General features: G+C 36.7%; 1 protein-coding gene across 2 annotated transcripts; it reads left to right on the forward strand.

Moving 5' to 3' along the window:
- The first annotated feature begins 776 nt into the window (after positions 1-776).
- csf2rb (colony stimulating factor 2 receptor subunit beta) lies at positions 777-18,254 on the forward strand. 2 transcript variants are annotated; one of them, XM_083565646.1, is made up of 17 exons: positions 777-2,434; positions 5,599-6,698; positions 7,308-7,349; positions 7,568-7,909; positions 8,847-9,010; positions 10,376-10,481; positions 10,648-10,811; positions 11,055-11,206; positions 11,885-12,032; positions 13,358-13,481; positions 13,576-13,727; positions 14,354-14,487; positions 14,656-14,821; positions 15,250-15,343; positions 15,440-15,512; positions 16,182-16,270; positions 16,910-18,254. In XM_083565646.1, the coding sequence occupies exons 5-17, from the start codon at positions 8,914-8,916 to the stop codon at positions 17,520-17,522; spliced, it is 2,112 nt and encodes a 703-aa protein (XP_083421772.1). In that variant the 5' UTR covers positions 777-2,434; positions 5,599-6,698; positions 7,308-7,349; positions 7,568-7,909; positions 8,847-8,913; the 3' UTR covers positions 17,523-18,254. The 2 variants fall into 2 exon arrangements, with proteins under 2 accessions (XP_083421772.1, XP_083421771.1); XM_083565645.1 differs by lacking the exons at positions 777-2,434; positions 5,599-6,698; positions 7,308-7,349 and having other exon boundaries at positions 7,406-7,909; positions 8,847-9,016.
- The last annotated feature ends 685 nt before the right edge of the window (positions 18,255-18,939 follow it).

Raw genomic sequence — 18,939 nt, forward strand, 5'->3', positions numbered from 1 at the left:
GGATAACAGTGTTCTCAATCCTACTTTTTCTTTTAATGCCACCCATCTGTGGCATAGAAGTCTTGAACTAAGAAAAAACTAAAATGTAATATCCTACATGGTGTACTGGGTGTAATTATCTCATAAAAAATGTCTAGATGTCTACTTCCTCTTATTTGTTCCTTCCTCAATTTTATTCTGAGGTTGATTTAAACGAACAACAAGGAAGCATTCTTTTTAGAGCATCCACATTTAATAATACTGAAAAGACGGCAAAAAAAAAAAATCCACAGATTCAAGTTAAAAAATACAAAATATGCTTAATTAGACTACATTACAAAATAATTTACTAATGCTGTATGAATATAGAAAATTTCAATAATTTCCAGTTGATTAGATGATACCATTAAACTCTTAACTATTAATGATTAACAACAACTATTACAAAGAACCACCAAGATACTCTTATAAGTTTCATGGCTCATACATTCTTCGAGGGAAACGAGAGTGTGTTACAGAAAACAGACCATTCATGCGTGAACATGCAAAACACTTTGCGAGCAATGCTGACTTTCATGCTTTTAATTGAGACCCTCCTTGTTATATACTTTATACGGTATCCATGATAAACTCTAAAAGGAATTTTATTTGGCATGCCATCATACTGGTATTTTGTAGAAATAAAATTAAGTGCCCCTGCACAGTTTGCAATCCCACTCCACCATGTACATAAATGCCTAAAGCTGCTTGCATTTTTTGCTGTCTTCCCACTAATCTTCACACCATTGCTGTCATCATTTTTATTTTTTTTTTGCACATTAATGTTTCACACTGTTGCAATTTACAGATGAATGGATTGTTTGCTTTCTGCTAATGACCTACACCACCATGACAAAGAGCTAAGGCACCACTCTCATTATGGCTTTCCTTTACTGGGTACCAGTCTGCAATTCATATATATTTGCTTTTGAACGGTGCCAAGTGTTTTCTCCACTCTCCTCTGTGCTCATTCTACCTCTCTAGCCTTATAATTTTATAGACAGACTCAATTGTGGTTTAAATGTTACAAGACCCTAATAGGACATTTAAATCCAGTTAAAAACTTTTTTATTATCCATTTCATAGATCAAATCGTCTTTAGGATGATATATAGGCAGCATTATAAACACCTTTGTGTGATATCAGCGTTGTTACTTTGACTTGCAAATGACTAATAGAACTTTCATAGTATAATTAAGATTGTGGCAACAGGGATGAGGCCAGTGAATGGTAGTAGGAGTCATATAATAAGCAGATAATAAGTGAGTGTTTTACTTGCGTTTGATTGATGAAAAGCTCATTGATATGCCTTTTTAAAGAAAGTGCTGACTGCCAAAAGTATGCGTAAAATGTATTTTAACTCTAATTTGAATATATGAACTTTTTAATGGTCACTTATGACATAATTTTTCACTTAGATAAAATTATGACATGGCAAGCTAAATTTGACTAAATTTGTAAGTAACTATTTGAAAAAATTAGGCAAATTAGTAATTAATCAACACAGGGTTTGTAGAGTGGAACATTTTGACTTTATAATGTGAAACACTAAGATCCATATCCACCGATAGGGCAATAATATCAATATTCGCTGCTAGAGCAGTAATAGTCATATCCTCTGTTAGGGTACTAATACTTATATTCTCTGTTATAGCAATTATACCCATAACCTCTCTTTGGGCAATAGTTTAAAAGTTTCAACAGGTAGAGTTGTTAATGAAGCCACCTGGAAAAGGACACAAGTGCTTTTTTTTAACCCACACACCTATTGAGTATAACTGAGAAGTAAAAGCCTGTTAAAGAATCTCAGAGATTTTTTTTGGGGGGAAATTTTTAAACACTCTGACTGCCTCTGACACAAGTCTATGACTGAGTCATGGGTCATCATATGGTTTGAGCAGGACAAAGGTCCAGAGAATGTTTCCAAATTAAAACAAAAATGGTTAAATGATGAAAGATTTTTGTTTTTGAAACAACCATGCTAAATGAATTTTTATGGAAGAGTTGGCTCGGATTCCTTGGTCTATTCTATATTCTATTTGTCAAGCATTATAAGAGAAGACTTATAATATAAAAGAGACAGTTTCCAGAAATAACATGTAAAATGAAAGGTAACTAATTGAAAAAATGTCTTTCCTATTTCCTATTTAATAAGTTTAGTATATATAATATTTAACTAAAGTATGCAATAAAAGGCTGAATATATTGCACATCCACTTTTTTCATAGTATTGGTGCACAGTACTGATACTGAAGTCAATAAAGACCATTAGAGCAAAATAAATCCGTCTCACAATGAGACAATTTGCTATAGATTAATAGATTACCTGACATCCAGTTAGTCTTAGAATTTATAAACAATTAGTGATCATTAATAGAACTTCCAAAGAACAATTTTTATTTCATTAAATTTTTCAGTCTTCTTCTTCTTCTTTCGGCTGCTCTCATTAGGGGTCACCACAGCGGATCATCCGTCTCCATACCACCCTGTCCTCTATATCTGCCTCTTTTACACCAACTACCTGCATGTCTTCCCTCACCACATCCATGAACTTCCTCCTTGGCCTTCCTCTTTTCCTCCTACCTGGTGGCTCCATCTTCAGCATTTTTCTACCAATATAATTCATGTCCCTTCTCTGCACATGTCCAAACCATCTCAATCTCGCCTCCCTCACCTTGTCACCAAAACATCCTACATGTGCTGTCCCTCTAATAAACTCATTTCTAATCTTGTCCATCCTCGTCACTCCCAACGAAAACCTCAACATCTTCAGCTCTGCTACCTCCAGCTCCACCTCCTGTCTTTTACTCAATGCCACTGTCTCTAATCCATACAACATCGCAGGTCTCACCACAGTCCTATAAACTTTCCCTTTCATTCTTGCAGATACTCTTCTATCACAAATCACTCCTGTCACTCTTCTCCACCCACTCCACCCTGCCTGCACTCTTTTCTTTACTTCCCTAACACACTCTCCATTACTTTGCACTGTTGACCCCAGGTACCTGAACTCCTCCACCTTCTCCACCTCTTCTCCCTGCAACCGCATCACTCCACTGCCCTCCCTCTCATTCACACACATGTACTCTGTCTTACTCCTACTGACTTTCATTCCCCTTCTCTCCAGCGCATATCTCCACCTCTCCAGGCTCTTCTCAACCTGCTCTCTACTCTCACCACAAATCACAATATCATCTGCAAACATCATAGTCCAGGGAGACTCCTGTCTGACCTCGTCCGTCAACCTGTCCATCACCACTGCAAACAGGAAAGGGCTCAGGGCCGATCCTTGATGCAGTCCAACCTTCACCCTGAACCAGTCTGTCGTACCTACTGCACACTTTACTGCCGTCACACTGTCCTCATACATGTCCTGCACCACCCTCACATACTTCTCTGACACACCTTACTTCCTCATACAATACCACAACTCCTCTCTCGGCACCCTGTCGTACGCTTTCACTAAATCCACAAATACAAAATGCAGCTCCTTCTGTCCTTCTCTATACTTCTCCATCAACATCCTCAAAGCAAATAAGGCATCTGTGGTGCTCTTCCTCGGCATGAAACCATACTGTTGTTCACAGATGGTCACCTCTTCTTTCAGCCTGGCTTCCACTACTCTTTCCCATAACTTCATGGTGTGACTGATCAACTTAATTCCCCTGTAGTTACTGCAGGTCTGCACATCTCCCTTATGCTTAAAGATCGGTACCAGCACACTCCTTCTCCATTCCTCAGGCATCCTCTCCCCTTCCAGAATCCTGTTAAACAATCTGGTTAAAAACTCCACTGCCATCTCTCCTAAACATCTCCACGCTTCTACCGGTATGTCATCTGGTCCAACCGACTTTCCATTCTTCATCCTCTTAATCGCTGCTCTCACTTCCTCCTTACTAATCCTATCTACATCCTGCTTCACCAACTCCACATCCTCCAACCTTCTCTCTCTCTGATTTTCCTCATTCATCAGCTGCTCAAAATACTCCCTCCATCTTCTCAACACACTCTCCTCACTAGTCAACACATTTCCCTCTCCATCCTTTATTGCTCTAACTTGCAGTACATCCTTCCCAGCTCGGTCCCTCTGCTTGGCCAATCGGTATAAATCCTTTTCTCCTTCCTTAGTGTCCAACCTCTTATACAGTTCCTCATATGCCTTTTCCTTGGCTTTCGCCACATCCCTTTTAACCTGCTGCCGCATCTCCTTGTACTCCTGCCTACTTTTCTCATCACTCTGTCTATCCCACTTCTGTTTTGCCAATCTCTTTCCCCTAATGCTCTCCTGCACTTCCTCATTCCACCACCACGTCTCCTTGTCTTGCTTTCTATTTCCAGATGTCACACCAAGTACTTTTCTAGCTGCCTCCCTCATCACTCCTGCAGTAGTTGCCCAATCATCCGGCACCTCTTCACCACCACCAAGCCCCTGTCTGACCTCTTCCCTGAACCTCACACTACACTCTTCCTCCTTCAGTTTCCACCATCTTATTCTTCTTTTAAACCTTACTTTCCTCCTCTTCTTCTTCGCCTCCAAAACCATCCTACAGACCACCATCCGATGCTGTCTAGCTACACTGTCCCCCGCCAACACCTTACAGTCTCCAATCTTCTTCAGGTTGCATCTCCTACACAGAAGATAATCCACCTGTGTGCACCTTCCTCCACTCCTATACGTCACCCTATGATCCTCCTTCTTCTTAAAATACGTGTTCACCACTGCCATTTCCATCCTTTTAGCAAAATCTACCACCATCTGCCCTTCCACATTCCTCTCCTTAAAACCATACCTACCCATCACCTCCTCATCACCTCTGTTCCCTTCACCTACATGCCCATTAAAGTCTGCCCCAATCACCAATCGTTCTTTCCTAGGTACACCATCTACCACTTCATCTAATTCACTCCAGAATCTTTCTTTCTCCTCCATCTCACAGCCAACTTGTGGAGCATAGGCACTGATGACATTTATCATCATCCCTTCAACTTCCACCTTCATGATCATCACCCTATCAGAAACTCTCTTCACCTCCACTACACTCTTACTGTACGCTTCCTTCAGAATCACCCCTACACCATTTCTCTTCCCATCCACACCATGATAAAACAGTTTAAACCCACCTTCAATGTTCCTGGCCTTACTCCCTTTCCACTTGGTCTCCTGAACACACAACACATCTACCTTTCTCCTCTCCATCATATCAGCTATCTCTCTCCCTTTACCCGTCATAGTACCAACATTTAAAGTACCAACCCGAACCTCTACTCTCCTACACTGCTCCTTTTCCTGCCGTCTCTGTAGACGCCTTCCTCCTCTCCTTCTCCTCCTTCGGCCAACAGTAGCCCAATTTCCACCGGTACCCTGTCGGCTAACGATACCTGTGGCGGTCGTTGTTAACCCGGGCCTCGACCGATCCGGTATGAAATTCTCATTTGTGATCCGCATATTTGATTTGGCACATGTTTTACGCTGGATGCCCTTCCTAACGCAACCCTCCCCATTTACCTGGGCTTGGGACCGGCACTAAGAGTACACTGGCTTGTGCCCCCCTAATGGCTGGGTTTCATTACATTTTTCAGTAAATAGAAAAAAGTGCAGTACCTTAATCTTAGCCTTTATAGATTAAGAATCAAGCACATTTCTCTTGAGTACTGTTTAGAACAAACATTTAAACATCCGAAGATGTTTGCGTATCAGCGTTCAGTCTGTACTATTTAATGTAAAGATGACTAAAAGGAATAAAATGGGTAGATATTTAACACTGATTAAACCCACTCATGATTGTATCTGTTCTTTCAAAGATTCTGAAACCAGTGTTAACTTCCGACATGTAAAAACGATGCAGATAAGACGAGCTACTGTTTTTCTATGAGACTTGAGGCCCTGAATAATATACAAGAACCCATATGTTTCACAAATTAGCACGCCATAAATGAGGAAGAATCAATGATATAAGGCTCACTGAACCATATATAAGTTTTGCAATTAATTTGTTATATTGTATATTTAAGTGCGTTAGTTTTTATTAGGATACAAAAGAAAAAAACAGGCACTAATTTCTCTTTTACTATTCATAGAACAGTGTTTCACTCAGGTATGTTATCTCTGTCATCTGTAATCATCCATATCATCCATATTTGCTTTCTTTCTGTCTACATGTGCACTCACACTCTTGACATGATGTCAGATGCTGACACATTTCTACTGTTGTGTCTTCTCTAACCTCTTCAGACCTGTCTGATTCTTTCCGATGACCTCCTTCAGCATAGAGCTCTCTGTACTTACTGATACCATAAAAATCTAACTGTTCATGACCATGTATCAGCCTTTTTACAGAGGGTAAGCCCATCTGGAACATGTTGACATTGTTCCTATAAATTGCAGTCATCATCATTGATACATAAAATATTACAAAATGTATTGCTCAGTAGATACCAAAAGTTTATACAACCCTGTTCAGTCAGCAAGATTTTGCATGTTGCTAAGCGATGCATTACTGACCACAATAAAAAAAGAGGAACAGCTCTAATGAACTTAAATAATAGACACACACTGTCATTACACACTTGAAACAGACTGTGCACACACTTAAGGCACTGTCTACAATTATGCCAGGCTAAATGACATTCTAAACAGTTTTTTTAGTCTCAGGCAAATGGATTAACAAAGCTTGTTTAAGGTAAGTGTTGTTTATCATGTTCACCTCTTTTTGTTTTACCTTTAGTGTATTATAATCCTGATACCTGATCAGCAAATTCTGGAAATGTGTCAAAACGTAAATTGTAATCTGACCTAGGTTTCTATAGCCAGGCAGTGGTTTGTTGTACTGGTTAATTCGGTTTAATCACAGTTAAATCAACATACAGAAGAGAGAAGCCCCTTAAACATGCTATAGTGGAACTTATATTTGAGCAAACTGAATCTTCAATGGTTCCGATGGGACTCTGAAAACTTAACTTTTCTTTACGTTGAATTCAATTTCAGGAATAGATGTGAACTATGTCCTAAGTAATAATGTCCAATGTAGGTGCAATTTTTCGCTGGACCAGTTGAATTATATTTTCTTTCCAAAAAATTTTATAATTATTTTTTAAGATCTCAATAATATCTCAACTCTCTTGCATTTTCTTTTTTCTTTTAAGTGTCTTAGGTTATGATCTTAAAGCTTATATACTTCATATTTAGGTTGGTTGGGGAAGGGGAACATTATAGTTCGTATTTTTTTAAATTGAGGCCATCGCGTTGCCCCCTACTTTTCTCAGTATGAAGCGAGCTTGTGTTTTACTAGGTGCCGGGAAAAGACGTGAAGAACATGGTCTAGTGCGTCAAGGTGATTTCCCTATCAAGTGTTCACGCTTCACACCTATTCATCTGCATAGTGCTAAAAATACATCTAAACCTACATAGCTAGAGAACCAAAAGTGCACCAAAACATGTACAGCTACAAAAGACGGTCCTTCAACATGTTATTGACTCACTCGCTTTGTTCTTACTACCCTCTTCTCCCTTTCTAACCCTTTCTTTCCGTTTCTGTTCTTCTCACTGAAGGCTAGTCTCAGAAAGGGGAAATCCTCTACCCTCCTCCTATTCCAGGAAGTCGCAAAACTCTTATCTACCTCCCATCAGGAAATTTGTTGCTTTTGTAGAATTTTAGAATATGCTGCAGAGACTCGTTGGGGAGTACATTTAGCACAGATGTCTGCGTGTTAATATCTATCTATTCAAAGACAGTGAAGCAGTCAGTCATGTGATAGCACAGTGACGTCAAGGTGAAAGTGAATAGAGGGAAGCGCATGCTGGATTTACCGTTAGTGCCACTATGGGACAAAGAGGTGCACCCGCACACACTCATACACGAAAGAAGGAGGGATGTTTTCTGGACTTTTGGGTGTAAGGATCCATGAGATAAGAAACGATTTGTGTTTGTTTCATTCATTTTTTTTTTGGGGGGGATTTTGGATTAATGTTTTATCATTACTCCAGTTTAATTGCAATAGATGACTTTAAATGATGGAACTGCATTGATGTTGATTGATTGATTGTTGTAATTGTTGCTACATGTAAAACTATAATTACAACAACACAGTTTTACTATAAGGATTTCTAACTGTTTAACCCAAATGCTATTATTACTGTTTATTGCAGGCTGTGTTTGGTGCATATTTAATAATCTGTGGATAAATTATATTAGTATTGATATTATATAATGTACTAATAATCAGATTAGTGGTATTAGTAGTATTTCCTTGTATATTGTTAGTAACTATATAATAGTTTATACATAATTATTTACTGTTAATCTTCCTTAAAACAATGTTACATGCTGGCAGAACCAAATCTAAATGTCTATTTTTGTTTCATTTGACGTATTAAATAAATATCACATGAAAAAAAAAGGAATAAAAAAAAAAATCAGTTTTGTCAGTGCTTGCTTAGTGAATCTTAGAACATTTTAATTCAGCATAAATGTAAATTTTGTATTGACAAGTTCAGTTTTATATACAATATATATTGCATATTATATATATATATATATATATATATATATATATATATATATATATATATATATATATATATATATATATATAATGTGATAAAAAGTGTAATAAATATTATTTTTGTAATAATTTATTAGTAAAATATTAGTAACATTAGTCAAATTGGTTTGTGAAGTTTCCGCTGTGAAAATAAAAATTCTTATAGTTCTTATAAATCTTACAGTTAAAAAAAACGTCATATTTTTCTTTTATCTATGTGTCCACTTCTATGATGCTGCTCAAAACAGTATTTACAAATGTAAGTTTTTGTTGAATATCTTTAACAGGTTCTCACCAGGTTTTCAATTCTGAAACTGTGTAGTCGGCCCTGTCTGGTGTCCCACTCCATGTACAATGTTTTCTCTGAGGACACTGCTCATTGCAGCCTTGCCTCTGCTGGTCCTGAACTCTGAGCCAGAGCAGTGCTCTTTCCAAAAATGTACCGATCACAGTAAGTGTAAGCAAATGTGCCTAGTTTGAATAAGTTTTCTAGACCCAATTTTTCCCACAATTGAAATATACCACATAGCTAATTAATAAAATATAGTATGAGATTTAATGTACACTCACTGGCCACTTTAACAGGAAACCCTGTGCCTACACACATACATACAATTATCTAATTATGTGTCAGCAACATGAAATATACAATGCATAAATAATATTACAGATCAACAGCTTCGGATTATATTTAGGTTAACCGTAAAACTGGGAAAATTAAAACTGTGGGATCCGATGCAGACTTCCGTTTTAGTCTATCCCCCTTAACATTCAAAGTGTTGTGCTTTTTTAGATGTGTTTCTAGCTTTAATGCAGGTTGAAACACAACCAACAACAACCATACCACCATCAAAATAATTGAGATCACATCCTTTCCTCATTCTGATGATTGACATAAACATTTACTGACACTTATGACCTGCAGCTATGCAATTTTGTGTTCTGCACTGCTAACACTTGAATGGCTAATATAATTGAATAAATGCATGAATGAACAGGCATACAGGTGTTTTCTTATTAAAAAAAATGTCCAAGTGAACCAGGGGAGAGACTCTCTTTCTTTCTTTTTTGGTTACATTCTCAAATACTGAGTTCTGAATTATGAATAATGTCACCAAACCACACTAAATGTGAGAATAAAAAAAATAGTTTATTTAATTTAACTAAATGATCTACATTGTTTATACTTATTTTCCTCACCCAAACATTTCCATTTGAACTGGCAGTTGTGCCAAAAGAGAAAGCTTTAAATAAAAAAAATAAAAAAATAAAAAGAGAGAGAGAGAGAGACCAGAAACAGATAGCCAACCAACTACATATATGATAAGTTTTCGGGATTTGTTAATAATTTCAGGTTCAACATTTTGAATATGGTACTACATGCCATTCAAATAGCAGATCTCTATTTTTAAGAAGAAATAAAATGTGGAAAGACGTGCTATAGATACATTTTAGTAGATGTCTATATTGTTTTATTTGTTTTCCATGTCCTTTAGACTTGCTTATGTTGGAAAAACATACAGGTACAGTGTTGCATTTGACTGAGACAAGTAAGGACACAGAAAAAAAAAACAAAATACTCCTTATCATATCAGTTGGCTTGTGTGCTAGTTGTTGCTGTACAAAAGGAACATATTAATGTAAACCTGTCACTTGCAATAAAGCCACAACTTTTGTGTGAGCTGCCAATAAAGAACATTTCTGAACATCTTTTGAACAATTAGAATCAGGAACTCATCAAGACTTACACATGCTCATGGCTCCAAGCTATTTCTGACAGATGACTATAACGTACATGACTTCTGATCTTCTTTAGATTTTCCTGTCCTGGCATCACTGCAGTGCTATAATGACTTCACAACTCAGATCCGCTGCACCTGGGAGGAGCCGACAGATGCACACTTACACATAGCAGTAAAAACGTAAGGAGCAAAAATATATCCTTTAAAATTATTCAAATAAAAAAAGACAAAAGCAGACATTAAGAAAATGTAGACATATAAGCCCAATTATTATTTGTGTGTGTGTGTGTGTGTGTGTGTGTGTGTGTGTGTGTCTGTGTGTGTGTGTGTGTGTGTTTAACTATAGAGAAGGAGAGTGCGTCTCAGACAATAACAGGGAGCTGCAGTCTAACGGAATGTTTAACCGGAGTTGTGTCTATGAAACACAAGTATTCAGCATGGGCAGCCATGAATTCTTTGTCAACACATCCTGCCCCTCTAAAGTCACAACTTTTAATATAGCAACACAAGGTGAGAAAATGACACATTGTGTGTGTGTGTGTGTGTGTGTGTGTGTGTGTGTGTGTGTGTGTGTGTGTGTGTGTGTGTGTGTGTGTGTGTGTGTGTGTCTGTGTGTGTGTGTGTGTGTGTGTGTTTGCTGAACAGAACTTGCTAACCTAAAGTAAAATATGTTTTTATCTGCATACTCATAAGATACTGAAAAATTATTTCAATAAGAAATAAAACAAGGATTTTTGTGTGTATACTGTATAGGTAAGGTCCTGCCCCCAGCGAATCTTTCTGTGAAAAAACAGAATAATGGCCATCAAGTGCTGAGCTGGAGTAACCCGTATCCTCCCTCATCTTCGCTCACATTAAACCTTACTTACCAACTAAAGTACAGAAGACATGATCATGAATGGATTGTGAGTGCACACACACACACACACACACACACACACACACACACACACACACACACACACACACACACACACACACACACACAGTAATAACAATCCTTAGCCCTGATCGAATGCAGTGTAAAGTAGCTTCACAAAGAACGTTTGAGGGTCAATTAGGCTTAAGTAACTATTTAGTTAAATTAAACCTGAAAGAACATCATTGTTATAGTGAAACGTCTCTAGGTTACGTATGTAACCCCAGTTCCATTAGGGGACGAGATGCTGCGTCGAAACGCTTTGGCAGATTCCCAAAGCGTTTAGACGTAGCTCGAGTTCCTGAAAGGGAACACAATTTCATATATACACATGATAATCTGGTACTCTTTTTACACACAAACACACATAATGCTGAACCTTTAGTCTTTGGTATCTCTCTCTTTCTATCTTCTCTTGTCTGTATTACTCCACATTTTCTGCAGCATCTCTAAAAAAGACATACACAATGACATGGCATATTATTCTAATGGTCTGAAGAAATAGCGCACAGCAACCTCAAAACCCATCAAGATTCTCATGCAAGATAACGCGACACAATAGAATTTACTTGAAACCAGATAACGATCTGTGGTTGAGATGTGACATTGTGTATGTTCGAGTTGCAGTTCTAATTTATCTTTCCTTTCTCTCTTTGCATGCTAGGTGGTAGATGATATCAATGTCACAGAGTTTGTTATCGAGAGTCAGACTATCTTGCTGGGGTACTCATACGAGGCCAGGGTGCGAGCAAGGAGTCCTGCAGGCCCGTGGGGCAGCTGGAGTCAGAAAGTGGTCTGGATGATTGAGAAAGGTACAAGCTTGCAGTTTTTAACAAATTCAATAAAACAGGACCATGCAATGAACAGCTTTAAAGCACTCAAATTGTAACATATTTATACATTTTACTGTTTAACACTACTACATTGTGGTCTACCAGAAGAACATGTCAAAGTATATGACCAGAACCCAGACGGTGTTTATCAGTAAAGGCTATTTATTTAACATCTTATTCATTCTTTATCACTACATTATCTGTGTAAAGCTGCTTTGAGACAATGTTCATTTTTATCAGCGCTATACAAATAAAAATGAATTGAATTGAAGTAATCTGGGTAGATAGACAGACACGCCACTTTATGTAAATAAAAGTGTGAAATTATTCTCTGGTGTATGTAAATTCTCATTTGTATTCTATTTTTATTTCACAGACAGTTTATACATTTCAATGCACCTTGCACTGTGCATGGTTGTGCATGCGAAAACAAAAAATATCTGAATTTATAATTTGATGATAATCATATTGCAGAACTATTTGAGTTGCTGTCAAGAAGCCATTTCTATGAGATTATTAACTGACAATATTTGTACTTAACTAAATTGACCCAGATCTCAGTCTTTTTATTCAGAATTCGACATGCATGAACAGTTAAACATTAAAAAACCACTTTATTTGAGTTAAGTGGTTATTTAAGTTTCAGGGTCTGGATAAAAACGTGAGTTTCAGTTTTTGAATCTATATTAATGGGGTGGGTTTCCACATTCAGGCTCTGGATTACTGATCAGAAGCCCCAGCTCTGCCAAGATAACATTACAGGGCACTTAATCCTTCTCCAGCATAATGCTGCATCACAGCTGACACTATGCACTGACACTGTGCTCTGACACTAACTTCCTAACAAGTCTAGTGCCTTTATTGTTTTTTCAACCATATACAGTACATTACAGTACATATCCACAGTGGAACAAAACAATGTTTCTCCAGGACAAAGGTGCTACATAAATCAACATAAATGAACAGAAGATAACACCAAACTAACTTGAACAAACAGAGCTGAACACATGAGCTTACAAAAAGTGCATGTGTCCAAACACAACAATACCACTGGAGCACCGAGCAGTACACAAAGCTAAATCTTTAATAGTGCAAATAAATTGTTCATATTATAAAAAATACTATACTGTACCATACTGTAAATTTAGTAATGATTTTATACAGACATAATGTACATGAGACAAATAAAGTCTCCTTCCTAAGAGGCCATATTTCTCACTATTTCATTTACTCTTAATCTCCCCTTTTCTTTTCTTCTCTACTTTGTCCCTCTGTACTCTTTTCTTATTTATCCTGTCTTATAGAAGGTATTATTAACCTGCAGTGTGTGCTCAAGGAAGGAGGGGTGATGTGTGATTGGTTGGTGCAGAGTTGGCAAGCCAAGTTCCTCTCATATCACCTATGTGGCCACATTAGTGGAAAAGACATGTGAGTATTAAATCCCTGCACTTTAGCTTGAATTATTTGTACCCTTATGTATACATCAACTGAGTAATTTCTCTCTTATTTGTTGTTTTTATAGGAAATGTATCCACTGTGACAGTCAGGCTGAGCATTCTCAGATTGAAAACTTTGTTCATTTAAAATGTTATATGGATAGCCCTGAACCTGAACTGCTGACCATGGAGATCAGGAGCTTACGAAAGTTCAAGGCCATTAGTAACCCAGACAATAGTGAGTGTACTCAACTAAGGGACTAAACACATACAGATATATCTCACCATCAAACAACTTTGCAGTTGCTGATATTATTACCAATGTTCATGGTAATAATACAGTTCTTGAGGTTTGGAGTATACCCATTCAATTTAAGAAACCAGGCAAACTAGAAACTTAACTATAAGCACTCAATGAGAAATAAAGTAACCATGGTTACATAAATGGTGAGTTAAGATTTTCACCATTGTTACATTTTATTTAACCATTAATAAATTGTATCAAATAGAAAACAATGATGGACCCACTAGCTTCACTTCAAGGACACATGAGGATCCCCGGATCCCCCATTGGTGTGGAGATCCAATGATAAGAAGTCTCAATTGCTTTGTTGCATAAGGATATCCTTTATCCTTATTACTGATGTCCAACATTTTATTGTATAAAGCAAAGCTTTCCCGTAGGAAGCTAAAAACATGGGGACATGGGAAAACATACAAAACAACCCACAGACAGTAACCACTCTTTTAAATGAATCATGGAGCCCGACACCATCCGAAGTTTTGCTTTACAACCTGTAAATCTAAAATATAAATCTAATAGATTGCACTATTTGAATCTCATTTTCTTCTTCTGATTCACAGTTCAGCCACCATGTCCACTGCAATTGAAGGTACATATGGAGGATGATGTTTTAAAGCTCAGCTGGGCTCGTCCGAGTGTTGACGAAAAACTCACATTGTCCTATTTGGTGTACCTTGAGAGTATTGACAAAACGGTAGGAAGAATTTCTGTTCATGTACATCCGTTTGCATGTTGAATTTGTTCAATCTCTCTTTTGAGCATGGGGGGAAAAAAATAGTTACAAACAGGTACACTGTAATATATTCCCACTTCATGTCAGTATTGATGGTAATACAAACTATCTCTCAATCTCACTCTTTAGGAGAAGGTGAATATAAATTGCTCTAAACCAGACCTCAGTATAAATATTCCCTTCAACCTGAGACCCTCTACAGAATACATGGCTATGATGAGAGCAGTTCCTGGCCCCGCCTTCGCTGGAAGACCCTCTAATTGGTCTGATCCTGTATACTTCACCACGCTATCAGGTAAGAATGACTTCTGACCTTTATATTGTAACTGAGATGATCCAAAAGCTGTTCAGAACATAAAAAAGAATTTGAAGGTAGTTTTAGCCTTTAGTTTGGACGAAGGCAATGAATAGTACCAAAGATATTTATAGATTTATATTGAATATAAAATTTATAATTTTAAATGTTCAGAACATCCACAGATCCACAGCAAATTACTTATTTTCATTTGTTTTTTTCATTTTTTCATAAGAATTGATGAGTCTACTTTTTTGATTAATTGATTGATTTTATTCGAAATCAATATATTCTCTCTCTCTCTCTCTCTCTCTCTCTCTCTCTCTCTCTTTATATATTTATATATTTGTGTGTGTGTGTGTGTGTGTGTGTGTGTGTGTGTGTGTGTGTGTGTGTGTGTGTGTGTGTGTGTGTGTGTGTGTGTGTAGCTCCTTGGACCAAAACCCCAATTTACATATCGATAGCTGTGTTAGTGGCCGTGCTTTTCATCATCTTGTATAATGCCCTTCCAGCCTGCCACAGGTAAATCACTCAATACAGTTGCCTACTAAACCTAAATCACTCATGACCTGAATGCTATAAAATGGGTGAATGTATGCGTGTGAACTTGTTTAATAGGAGGTTTATGCTGTGGAATATCTCCATTCCTTCTCCAATTAACAGCAAAGCTCTTGGAGAAATAAGCAATAAGGTGAGCAGCATCTCGTTTCAACGTGTTTTTCTATTCAAAAAATAATAATATTTCTGCTTTTACTATGTGGATTTGTAAATGTTGGTAAAGAATGAAACATGTCTGTACTGTTTATAAAAAAATATTTTTTAATGGTGTAATTCGACTCAATTGTGTAGTGTAATGATACAGATATTATCTGGTTGATTGTTATCCAATAGCACCATGTCCCAAAGTGTTATTATTATTTATATCATAGTTAAGTTTGTATTATTTATACCACATGACTGCAATTTCTTCATTCATTAAAGAATGACACAGCACGTTGCATTCATAAAACAATTTAGCTCCCATTATAACATATATTCTAGCTGCTACAAACAAGCATTCATTTATCAACACCTATTTTATGTTTTTTTAAAGATAAATTAAAAAAGCACACGTGTCACATTTGGATCAAACTATAAACCATTTCTTCCTCAAGACATTTCCTTGCAAGAAAACATCAGCTTTTCCCTCTCTTTCTCTCTGACTGTTACAAAATACTGAAACTGGAGACTCCTTCTTAAAATGTGTCACTATATCACCAACATTTGATACACACATTATGAAATGTCTGCACTGTACTCCCATAGAATTGCATGTCGGTCACTCATATTTAACTTTCAATAACCCTTTTTTTCCTGATAGAAATTACTTGATAATCCATACACTGACAACGAGAAAACCTCAGTGTTCATTATACAGACTTCAGATAACCCTATCATCTGTAAGGGCAGGTAAGACAGAAGCAGGTTTATATTCACATTATATTTTTTTTACACACTTTTTTCTTAGGTTTAAATGACAAGTAAATCTAATCAAGTCTACAGCACACATTAAGATTTAGTATTAGTGAAACCAAAAAAGAAATGTACATAATGTTCTGATCAATTGCACTGCACTGAATTCCAGACACCAAACCGTTTTATCTTTTTTTTAAATGAAATAATGCATTTAGAATGTCATAAATTAATAGCATGTATAAATTATTAAGTACGTATTTGATCATTTTACTTCAAGTGTATCACTTTATAATTTCAATACAAGTTTTATATAAATAGTTCATCCATGTAACTGACATATACATGTAAAAAATACTCACTGCTGTTCAAATACTGTACATGTAGTGTATCACTGTATGTATTGTATTGCCTCAAGACCAAGATCTTTTACCATTTCTGTGTGTATGATAGCTTATATTGCTATACTTTATAAATCATACAGTATTGTCTGTACTGCATGTGTTAAATATGTTACCTTCAGATATTTGTAATTTTTCCACGTTCTGTTATTTTGATAATTAGTTATTTTTTAAATGAATGATCGAGTTCAGAGAATAACAGAGAATTAATCTCCTGCTTTTGCATTTGTTACAGTATCTCTGAGTACCCGCTTTTAACATGCAGCAGTGACATTGACCTTGCCATGACTGACTCAGGATGGCCACAAGGGTCAAGCCACTCATCTTTATTTGTCGAGGGACAGACAATTTGCAGAATGACAGACAAATCTGGCGTAAGCTTCATCGGACCGTACATCCTCTGCCGCAAAGACTCTTCCTCGACAACTGAAACTTCTGACACGTTCTTCTCTTCCCACTTAAACTTCGATGATGATGAAAGATACGTTTCTGAAAGCGCCAAGGATTCTATGTCAATAAAAGGAGGCTATGTTTTAACCCCTCCTAAAAATTCAGCTTCAGAATGCTCAACTAAAATCGATAATTTATCTAGTGAGAACAGAGAGTCTAAAAAGTCCGAGCTCCCTAATGACGATCCTCCGGCATACACCCCAAGCCCAGATGCGGTCTCCAGTGCCATTTTTTCTCATCCATCCGGATACTGTCTGATGCCCAACATGGAGACTGTTGCAGGATGGGTGTCTGCTTCCATTCCATTACCAGAGGGCAACACAGAGAGAAAGTTGCATCAGATAGAAGGAGATTCCCCTGAGCGCAGTTATGTGACACTTTCTCAGCGTGGACTCTAATACATTTTGTTTTAGCGATAACTCAGCACATTAATAAACCAGGACCAGAAGTTAATATTTAAAGGTCACAAATAAAGCGTCTTGCCCATGCATCATGCAACTTGGAGTTATGACTTCATATGTTATGGAAACATGGCAACTAGTTAATGATTTGTGGAGAACAGGCAAAATGTGTCTTTGAAAATATAGACTAATTGTAAACCCAATGCAACTCCTGTGACTCCAGTATGTCTTTTTGGATCTGTATCTAACTTTATTTGAACATTTTAATAGCTGTCATAAGTCAGACAGTGTTTTGTGAATACACAATTGATCTACATAATGATAACTCATTGCCTTTATTCAGTCATTTATGGCCTATTCATATTTCTTATTTTACTTTAAGCTATTTTTAAGCTCACTACTCTATTATTGACTTTTCTGCAGTATTTACATATGAACGAAGTAAAAATGCTAATGTCTATTTTTCTGTATCATGCTATGCTGTCCAGAAGATGGCAGTGTTTGTGGACTTTGTGAGACCAAACTCGTTGGTTGTTTTTGCATTATGTTGCACACTGAATTATATAATTATGAAAACTGTGGACCCTGAGCTATAATTATTATTCCTGCGACTTTGAATGTACAATGTACTTAAATTAATTTACATTTAAGGTTGTCCTAAGTGTTTGCTGCATTTGTACAATGTTTAAAATGCTGAAATGATTAAACAAAGTGCATTTTACATTTCAACCGATATATTTGTTTTAGTAAGTCAGATGTTAAATATTTTAGTACACGTGCTGTAGTGTGAAAGTTTCTGTATGAAGTTCTGTATAAAGTGTCTGTGTATTTGTGTGTGTGTGTGTGTGTGTGTGTGTGTGTGTGTGTGTGTGTGTGTGTGTGTGTGTGTGTGTGTAGAGAGAGAGAGAGAGAGAGAGAGAGAGAGAGAGAGAGAGAGAGAGAGAGAGAGAGATACAGTTTTTTTAAGGTTTCAAAACAGCTTTATCATACCAAACACTTGAATACTTGTGCATCAGCACAATCACATTCATACAATTGTTATCAGCCAATTATGTGAGACGAGCACAAAGCACATATGCATATATAGGCACAAAAGCCATTAATGATCAGAATAGGAGACAAGGTTATCAAGGTTAGTGTGAAATTTTTTGTTGGTGCTAGCTTAGCTGGTTTAAGCATTTTGGGAATACTTTTATGTATACCAGTCTCTACTATTTAGATAAGTAATATATATATATATTTATATATATATTATATTATATTTATATATTTATATATATATATATATATATATATATATATATAAAATTCTAATAATAATAATTAAAAAAATGTTTTAATTTTAATAATTAATAAACTTTTCGTGAGTATAAGTTATGCGGGCTGAAAAATCATTGCTGAAGGCAACAATAAC

The sequence above is a fragment of the Silurus aristotelis genome, assembly GCF_946808225.1.
Source record: "Silurus aristotelis genome assembly, chromosome: 17".
Classification (NCBI taxonomy): Eukaryota; Metazoa; Chordata; class Actinopteri; order Siluriformes; family Siluridae; genus Silurus; species Silurus aristotelis.

Coding starts and splice junctions, on each gene's coding strand:
- csf2rb (XM_083565645.1), top strand. CDS start 8,914: ATGTTTTCTCTGAGGACACTGCTCATTGCAGCCTTGCCTCTGCTGGTC. Junction 10,812..11,054: donor TTTTAATATAGCAACACAAG/GTGAGAAAATGA, acceptor TATACTGTATAG/GTAAGGTCCTGCCCCCAGCG. Junction 15,344..15,439: donor GCCCTTCCAGCCTGCCACAG/GTAAATCACTCA, acceptor CTTGTTTAATAG/GAGGTTTATGCTGTGGAATA.